The sequence below is a fragment of the Gigantopelta aegis genome, chromosome 15, assembly GCF_016097555.1.
Source record: "Gigantopelta aegis isolate Gae_Host chromosome 15, Gae_host_genome, whole genome shotgun sequence".
Taxonomy (NCBI): domain Eukaryota; kingdom Metazoa; phylum Mollusca; class Gastropoda; order Neomphalida; family Peltospiridae; genus Gigantopelta; species Gigantopelta aegis.
Window position 1 is genome coordinate 17200588 of NC_054713.1, and position 10455 is coordinate 17211042.

The 10455-nt window shown below is 37.9% G+C and overlaps 1 protein-coding gene across 2 annotated transcripts; it reads left to right on the forward strand.

Annotated features, from left to right (window-relative positions):
- The first annotated feature begins 351 nt into the window (after positions 1–351).
- On the forward strand, positions 352–8019 carry LOC121390088. 2 transcript variants are annotated; one of them, XM_041521804.1, is made up of 3 exons: positions 352–430; positions 2903–3472; positions 6076–8019. In XM_041521804.1, the coding sequence occupies exons 2-3, from the start codon at positions 2920–2922 to the stop codon at positions 6303–6305; spliced, it is 783 nt and encodes a 260-aa protein (XP_041377738.1). In that variant the 5' UTR covers positions 352–430; positions 2903–2919; the 3' UTR covers positions 6306–8019. The 2 variants fall into 2 exon arrangements, with proteins under 2 accessions (XP_041377738.1, XP_041377737.1); XM_041521803.1 differs by lacking the exon at positions 352–430 and adding an exon at positions 1003–1065.
- The last annotated feature ends 2436 nt before the right edge of the window (positions 8020–10455 follow it).

Genomic DNA, 10455 nt, shown 5'->3' on the forward strand with positions numbered 1-10455 from the left:
GTGGTTTACACCTACCCATTGAGCCTTGCGGAGCACTCACTCAGGGTTTGGAGTCGGTATTTGGATTAAAAATTCCATGCCTCGACTGGGATCCGAACTCAGTACCTACCAGCCTGTAGACCGATGACCTAACCACGACGCCACCAGTGATCCATAACTGGTTCAACAAAGGCTATGATTTCTGCTATCCTGCCTGTGGGAAGCGCAAATAAAAGATCCCTTGCTGCCTGTCGTAAATGAGTAGCCTATGTGGCGACAGCGAGTTAATATTGTAAGTTACTTACTTACTCCCCTTTGTTCTGAGAAGCCCATACGGTTGTAACCAGAGGTCGCCACTGCTGCCTGTTTTTTGTCAGCTTCTCCAGCAGCCCCAAGCTCTGACTGCCCTCTCGGATTTCCTTCTCTGCTGTCCTCCTCCATGTTTCTTGTTGTAAGTTACTATTTAGTTACAAATCATGAGAATCTTATGAGTAATGTTGTAAAACGTAGCCCTTAAAGGCTGGCGACATCAAAATGGGACTTTATCTGATAATGACCCATATATATATATATATATATATATATATATATATATATATATATATATATATATATATATATATATATATATATATATATATATATGTATATATATATATATATATATTATATGTATATGTATATGTATATGTATATGTATATGTATATGTATATGTATATCTATATACGTATACGTATACGTATATATATATATATATATATATATATATATATATATATATATATATATATATATATATATATATATATATATATATATATATATATGTATATGTATGTGTATACGTATGTATATGTATGTATATATCTGTATATATATATTGTTATTGTTTATCTGGGTTACAGTTCTAAATGCAAGACATCTGAGCCAGATGTCAGTGACTAAATCGCTCCAAATCCATAAGCTGACACAAAAAACCCACCTGTTGCACGCTTTCTAGAGAATCACATTGAGATATTTATCCATAGGCCTGCTGAATGGAAGTCAAGTTTGTCTCTCTAAACAAACACTTCAAAAGAATATGGGTATGTAATTTGTGTTAATTTACTCGTTTGCTTATGTGTAGAAGAAGAAATATATTATTTGGTTATTTAAATTTAAAAAAACAAAATCCCAACATTCCAGTTGTGCAATATACGAAGTCAACGACATGATTGTATAGTGGTTAACGTTTGTTTTGTTTAACGACACCACTAGAGCACATTGATTTATTAATCATCGGTTTTGGATGTGAAACATTTGGTAATTTTCAAATATAGTCTTAGAGAGGAAACCCGCTTCCATTAGTAGCAAGGGGTCTTTTGTATGCACCATCCCACAGATAGGATAGCACATACCACGACCTTTGATACACCAGTCGTGGATATCTGGCTGGAACAAGAAATAGCCTAATGGGCCCATTAACGGGGATCGATCTTAGACCGTTCACGCATCAAGCAAAGACTTTACCTCTGTGTTTTACCTCTGGGTGGTGTGCATGCGTTTGTAACGTCGTCAGAAAAAAATACCTTCAGGTCCAAACGTAGAAAACGTTTCACCCATAAGTATTGTTTATCTCGAACCATCGATATCTCGATGTCCATATATATATATATATATTAAACCATAACTATTATGTTTATCTCCAACCATCGGTATCTCGTGGTCGAGACATAAAATAATGAACCAAACTACTGTTTATCTCGAATCGTCGATGTCTGGAGGTCAAGATAAAATGTACAACTATAGTAATTATGTTTATCTCCAAATATCGATATCTCGACTCTGTTGGTTTGGTCGCTTCAACATCGAGATTACGATATTATTTAGTTACTTAATTAGTTGGTTAGTTAGTACACAGCTCCTCTCCAGTTCTATTCGTTTAAAATCAATATGTATTTCTTCTTAATTTGGCAGCTTTTCTCATCTTTCAACTTCTTTTGCTTTTCACTTCCACATCCTAATCCTTGCCTGTCCAAACACAATTAAATATGTCTATTGTATATATGTCAAGATTACCAAATGTTTGATATCCAATGGCCGATTTTTAATAAATTAATGTGCTCTAGTGGTGTCCTTTTTGTCGACTTGGCAGCTCCTTTCATCTTTCAACTTTGCTTTTCACCTACATATCCCAACCCTTGCCTGTCTAACTACAATACATAGCTTGTGTATATAATAAAGTTTGTTTTGTTTAACACCACCACTGGAGCATATTGATTTATTAATGTCAAACATAGTCTTAGAGAGGAAATCCACAAGGGATCTTTCATATGCACCATCCCACAGAGAGGATAGCACATACCACGGCTTTTGATATATCACTCGTGGTGCACTGGCTGGAATGAGAAATAGCCCAATGGGCCCACCGACGGGGATCGATCCCAAACCGACCGCGTATCAAGCGAGCGCTTTACCACTGGGCTACGTCTCGCTCGTCTTGTATAAGTAGATAGTAACTAGTTTATCCCGTGAAGGTAAGAATGGGAAATTTCGAGAGGTTCTGCCGAGCGTAATTTCTCATTTAGCCTGAACAGGATAAAGCAAATATCCGACGTCATTAACTAATCTTTATCCTGCAGACCACAAAAATTAAGGGGAAAAGCTATTATTGTGCGTGTGACGTCATATGAGTGACGTCAAAAGTCATAACCATCTAGTAGCAGAATATGACTTTGGTTTGTCCGTCATCATATTCTGTCAATAGAAAAGGTGGTTGCAGGATAAATATACATAGACTAACAGCCCGTAACATGTTCGTTAACAGTAAGAAAGTTGTACTTGTCGAAAATGGTTTGCTTTAATGACACAGTGTACTTCGTCACATAACTCTAGTGGTGTCGTTATACAAAACAAACTTTAACAAACTTTTTATTCTTGCAGACAAAGCAAAAACGAACATGCCATCACTGGTGTTGGCTCCAGTAACGTGGGTGTTCGCAGGACTGTTACCGCTGGTGCATCTAAACATTAACACCGGACATTCGTTAATTAGGTCACTTCCACTTATTGTCCTATCCACAGGTGGCGCCACAGTATTATTCATGAACATTGCAGCCATTTGCTTTCTTGAACACGAACTGACGATCATATCAAGTTTCTACCTCATTCTAGTGATGGGCTTTCTGAACTCCATGGTGCTATCGGAATTACACTGCAACCAGGATTTAAAGAAGTCGCTGTTACAAAGAGCATTCTTCATCTCCCTTTTTTCTTTTTCGTTCTTCTCATCAATCTTTGTTTACTGTACGAATCTCTGGGGAAATATGGACCCAGCAGAAGATATGACGTATATCGTACACGTGGATGACAGTTTTGTGGTTTCATCTTCCAAGATCGGCAATGATATCTGTCTACGATGCGTTGTACTGTCATACGTATTTTATTATCTCCCGGTTTTCACCATGCTGGCGATACTATTTTACAAATGGATCAAAGGAGCATCTAAAACAGGTAACATTGTTTTTATTAAGTTAGAGACTGACCTTAGTTCTAGAGGTGCCATGGGCGTTTTTCGGTGTTTCGTTAACAGGGCCGTACCTTGCTTAAGATAAGTAGTGAGGCTGTGCATTTTAATCAGGGCACAGAAAAAGAGTATCTTCATAAGATGACTACCCTGTCTGTGAAATGGTGCATATAAAAGATCCCTTGCTGCTAATCGAAAAGAGTAGCCCATGAAGTGGCGACAGCGGGTTTCCTCCCTCAGTATCTGTGTGGTCCTTGACCATATGTCCAACGCCATATAACCGTCAATAAAATGTGTTGAGTGCGTTTTTAAATAAACCATTTCCTTCCTTCGTAAGATGAATTAATGGGTGGATACCGGCCTCGGTGGTGTCGTGGGTAAGCCATCGGACATAAGGTTGGTAGGTACTGGGTTCGCAGCCCGATACCGCCTCCCACCTTGAGCAAGTTTTGACGACTCAGTGGATAGGTGTAAGACCACTACACTCTCCTCTCTCTCTCTCTCTCTCTCTCTCTCTCTCTCTCTCTCTCTCTCTCTCTCTCTCTCTCTCTCTCTCTCTCTCTCTCTCACACACTAACCACTAACAACTAAACCACTGTTCTAGACAGACAGCCCAGGTAGCTGAGGTTTGCCCAGGACAGCGTGCTTGAACCTTTATTGGATATAAGCAGGAAAATAAGTTGAAATGAAATGAAAGTCAATGAATAGGTGGATGAATGAATGAATGTTTATCGACAACCCAGGACAAAAATACTCATCGGCAATTGGGTGCCAAACAAAGGTAAGTTCATGTATATAAATGAATAAATGAATGTCTGACGACAGCAGCACACAAATACACATCGGCTATTGGGTTTAAAACAAAGGTAAGTATATTAATATGAATGAATAAATGAATGTTTGACGACAGCAGCACACAAATACACATCGGCTATTGGGTTTAAAACAAAGGTAAGTACATGAATATGAATGAATAAATGGATGTTTGACGACAGCAGCACACAAATACATATCGGCTATTGGGTTTAAAACAAAGGTAAGTACATGAATATGAATGAATAAATGGATGTTTGACGACAGCAGCACACAAATACACATCGACTATTGGGTTTAAAACAAAGGTAAGTACATGAATATGAATGAATAAATGGATGTTTGACGACACCCCGGCACAAAAAAATACACATCGGCTATTGATTGTCAAATGTACGTATATGATTATGTATTCATGTTTTACGACACACCAGCACAAAAATACACATCGGCTATTGTGTGTAAAACAAAAGTAAATACATGAATATGATTATTTATGTTAAAAATAAATATTATATAATTATGTAAAACTGCAGTATGAAGAGCCTAAAAGGGCAGTTTAAACTAAAAGGAGCATTTTTTTTCCCCGCTGGGTACGGCCCTGATAAAATGCATTTTGAGCAACAACAGCATGATCAGAAAGACGTTGAATTTGCATTGATGCGCGGTCGGTCTGGCATCGATCCCCGTTGGTGGGTCCATTGGGCTATTTCTCGTTCCAGCCAGTGCACGACTGGTATATCAAAGGCTGTAGTATGTGGGATGGTGCATATAAAACATCCCTTGCTGCTAATCGAAAAGAGTAGCCCATGAAGTGGCTACAGCGGGTTTTCTCTCTCAATGTCTGTGTGGTCCTTAACCATATGTCCGACATCAATATAACCATACATAAAATATATTGAGTGCTTCAGTTGTCCACTACAATCTGTTTAAAACTTCAATGGTGGCGAAACAGATACTATATTGGGGTGTTGGGTAGGGGCACGTTTCGTGACATATTGGAACATGATTCATTAATAGTATAATATAGACATACATATAAATATATTTAAAACAAAAACAAAAACAAAGATCTTGTAAAATACTTAATAGTCGTAATATGAGAGAAGCATAAATATAAAAACAAATAATAAAAAAAAAACATCATGGGATACTTAATAGTCGTAATATGAGAGAAGCATAAATATAAAAACAAATAATAAAAAATAAAACATCATGGGATACTTAATAGTAGCAGTAGGGAAGTTCTATGTCATAAAACGTTCAAAAAGTTTGTTTTAAAGCTTGGTTTGTTTAACGACACCACTAGAGCACATTGATTTTTTAATCATCGGCTATTGGATGTCATTTGGTAATTTTGACATATATTTTTACAGAGAGGAAACCCGTTGAATTTTTCCATTTGTAGCAAGGAATCTTTTATATGCATCATCTGACAGAGAGGAAGGAAGGAAATGTTTTATTTAACGACGCACTCAACACATTTTATTTACAGTTATATGGCGTCGGACATATGATTAAGGACCACACAGATATTGAGGGAGAAAACCCGCTGTCGCCACTTCATGGGCTACTCTCTTCGATTAGCAGCAAGGGATCTTTTATATGCACCATCCCATAGACAGGATAGCACATACCACGGCCTTTGATATACCAGTCGTGGTGCACACAAAAAAAAGGAAAAGTACCCTCGGTGGTTAGATACTGTATAATCCAACCTATTGAAATTTAATTTAAACAACTGTAGTTAACTCTCCTTTTTTCTTCTTCTTTTCAGAAGCCTGCGCTGTGTGTTCTAAAAACAGACCTTGTCTGTGGTATTCCTGTGTATACTTGGCAATAATAACGTTTGTAGCGCGTCCCATCGCGCTTTTGTACACCAAACAACTCTGTGAAGATCTCTCTGCGATGTACATGATTATACCCATATTCTATGGCATTGGATTCACATACCTTCCACATCTTAAAGAGACGATAAATGATTCCGGGAATGTTATCCATATTTGACTTAAGGTACACGTGGAATGCCGTTTCCGTGTTTTAGATCAGTGGCGGATCCAGAAATTCCATTTAGGGGGCCCCAGTGACATGAGGTGGAATGTCAAGGGAATTTTGAGGGAGGTTTGGAGGGGAATCGTAAAAAAAAATGAAAATTAATATATAATAATATCATAACTATGGGAAAATTTAGGGGGTGGGGATGGGGCGAACCCCTAGAGCCCCCCGAGATCCGCCTCTGTGGATGATCGAAATAAAAACTTCATTAACAATACACTATTACAGAGAATACATAGACTTGTTTATGTGATATGCAGCATTCATGAATGGCGATCTTTATTTGACCTATAAAATTTGGGTCAAAATTATCCTTTTCAGATGTCCGGGACTCGACATTAGCAGTAGCCCGGGGTGTTTTGACTACCAATTTATCACTCGGGCTACCAGATGTCTAAACCTGGTAGTCCTCTGGGCTACTAGATGTTTTTTGTTTTGTTTTTTTGCACCTCCAGTTTCTCTGCAATCAACAAGATGCTTAAAAAAAAACACCCCAAAAAACCCCCAGCAACAACAAACCCATCCTAAAACAATGTTTAAATAAAAATAAATTATTTAGCTTTTTTTTCTCTCCTTTTTTAAAAGTTTATTAAAATTATGGGCTACCAATTTTACTGAGGGCTACTAGATTTCATAACTTGAAAAGTCACGGTCAAGACCTGATTTCCATCATATTGGAATGTATTACTGGGATGGTCACCTTTATGATAAATTATATGAAGTTTAATCTCTCTCCCCCCCCCCCCCCCCCCCCCCCCCCCCCCCCCCCCCGGTGGCACCGGTAAACACTTCTGGTCCATGGAGTAACAGGTATCCGTTTTGTTTCAAACGGTGGCCAAGTAAAGAACGGCTACTGGATGTCAAACATTTGATATTTTTTACCAGGAAACCAGCAACATTTTTCCATTGGTAGTAAGGGATTTTTTTATATGCACAATCCGACATACAGGATATCACATACCACGGTCTTTAATATACCGGTTGTGATGCATTGGCCGGAACGAGAAATAGACCAATGGGTCCACCGACCGGGATCGATCCTAGACCGATCGACGTGCAACACGAGAGAACTTTAGCACTGGTCTAGGCTTGAAACTAATCACCTATTTGTAAATAATAATAACAATAACAATGTGTATTTATAGCTCAGTTTCGATGAAGCCTCTGTAGGGTAACAATGAATTATATATTTGTCAGTTGTCTCTAACTTACCTGTACACGTCATAATTGGCATACGACGGTCGGTACGGTATTGTCCTTTTGGTGTTTTGGTGTTTCAGAACACTTGGGTGCTTTCAGGCCCACTTAAATGTCTCAGGTAATACGTGGAAAACACGCCAGAATCCCCCCTCCCACACATACACTGAAAATCCGTCCTACAGGCCTGTCTTTCAAGGTTTCAGTAACTGTTCTTGTTCGGTTGTTCCAAATTTTCGATTCTTTGCTTTATTGTGGATATTGGGCATATAATAAATGTTCTTTTTAAGTCGGATTAACTTCCGAGAACGTTCGGGGTTTAAGTGACAAACACATTTTGGGGGAAATTAACTTTATTATTTATCTATTTTGGGTATTATGTATGCATGCCTTTTTGTTTTGTTGTTGTTGTTGTTGTTTTTTGTTGTCATTTGTAAATAAATATCTATGCTTTGTGTTACCTTTCAAATTGTGTTTGTTCGGTCTTTTATTTATTAATTATAAGTAATCATCCGGTAAAGAACCCAGTCACATTATTATGATTCGTCATTTCAACCGCTAGTTTATAATAATTCGGCCCTGCATGTGACGGACCCATATCATAGTAGCCCTAGACTGTTCGTCCCATGGCCAGTCGTCCTCTACAAAATATTATGTTAATCATTGTAGTTCCATCTATTTTTCTTTTGTTATTTGTTCTTTTCTACAGGTAATGACAATATTTATTATATAATATTTGGTGAAATATCTTAAAATATCAGTGAAATAAAAGTGTTATCAGTCACTCGGTGACGATAACACATTTTAGAGTGGATATTTTACTCTAAAATGTGTTATCGTCACTGTAGAAAATGTTATCTTCACTGTAAGAAAGTCGGAACTATTTTACTGCTGGCATTTTAAAAATAAAGCTAAATTGCCAAAAGTTCTATAATAAATAGAACATTTCATGTTTTTTGTTAAATATAATTTATATCTCATCTAGTGAAGTTTGCAATCATATCACACTTGTCGCGCAATCGCGACTCGTGAGATATGATTGCAAACTTCACTCGATGAGATATAAATCATATTTTACAAAAAACATGAAATATTCTCTATGTATATAATTTAAAGATACTGTATTTTATAAACTGAAACTACGATTTTAAGTGTTCGTCCACTTGTCTCTCACGTTATATTTGAACATCTCATTTGCCATTCGTACAAATACCAGCTACAATTATTCAACAGTAAGGCTAATATAAATAAAATATTTTTTTAAACTCCATTTTCGTTTAATTCGGGCAAAAATCAGTCTGCCCTGCCCCCTACAAAAATGGGAGCCCGCATGGCCTATGTTCGATAGCCAGGCAAGACCCCACATCCCTGCACACGTGTCTTGTATTTGCCGCATAAGACGATTCAGTATTGTTGCCCCACCCTCAGTGTGAGAGCCCTCCACCCTATTGCTTGCTTGATTGATTGAAAAAACTACATTTTACTGTACAAAGAACAAAATAATCAGTACAAGTTTGACAATTTATAGGACATTTATAAAACGCCAGTGTCATTGCACGTGCGTTTCGCATACTTGACTGCTCGACTTTGGTAGAGGGGAAAGTGATCCTCTATTTTGTTTTGCCAACGAAGTAGAAATCTCTGTATGCGGTTTCTCATTTCAACAGTCTGTACCACTATAGGATGGATTAATTTTTTCAGTGGGATTTATATATATATATATATATATATATATATATACACAATCACATTCTGATGCAGGAAAGTCAGTCGGCGACTGAACTGTGTATTCGCAAAGCCAATCTGAGCTAGCCCTTGTCTTTAGACCGTCGTTGATGGGTGATCGATCTAGGGTCGATCCCGGTCGGTGGATCCATTGGGCTATTTCTCGTTCCAGCCAGTGCTCCACAACTGGTGTACCATGTCCAATAACACTCAACAGAATAGCTCGTTGTTTTGACGCGTCCGTAACTACATTAGCTTCGAAGTAAGCCGATAGGCGTTCGACGTACGCGGTCCAAGATATCCTGGTTAAACGGATCGACTCTACCGTAAACTGCCATAATAAAGTAATTCCAGATTTACTTCGTCGCCAATTTTATAATGTTCAGGTTCAACAAACTCATTTCAAAAATGATAGTGGCATTTATTCATACATGCTCTGAGAACATAGACTTGTCGTCTGCTTGGTCATGTCTCACTACACAGATGTCATCTGCCATTGAAACCCATGTTAAATTGCCCAACTTCGAAACAAGATTGCCAATAGAACAGGTTCTCATTGGCACTAACAGCATAGTACCGGTCCGAACAGGTGGTTCATTAACCGATTCACTCCGGCTGTCTCTTGCGCTATACACCCATGTCCCAAAAGGTCAATACACATTTTACAAAATAAAGGACAAAATACAGCCACTTCAGGTAATAGTAACTAAACGATACTAGTTTCTATATCGCTATTGGTATTAATGCTGTATACATTACATTCCTTTCCCTCTAGGTTTAAAACATAATTCCTTGAAAATTTACTGAATGAATGTTACTAACATGGTTAACTTAATCCCATATTAAAGCTCACTTTCTCTATCGCTATTGGTATTAATGCTGTATACATTACAGGCAGGATTCACAAATGTACTGAAAGGAAGGAAGGAAGGAATGGTTTATTTAACGACGCACTCAACACATTTTATTAACGGTTATATGGCGTCGGACATATGGTTAAGGACCACACATATATTGAAGGAGGAAACCCGCTGTCGCCACTTCATGGGCTACTCTTTCCGATTAGCAGCAAGGGATCTTTAATATGCACCACCTCCATAGACAGGATAACACATACCACGACCTTTGATGTACCAGTCGTGGTGCACTGGCTAGAAAGAGAAATACCGCACTGAAAGTG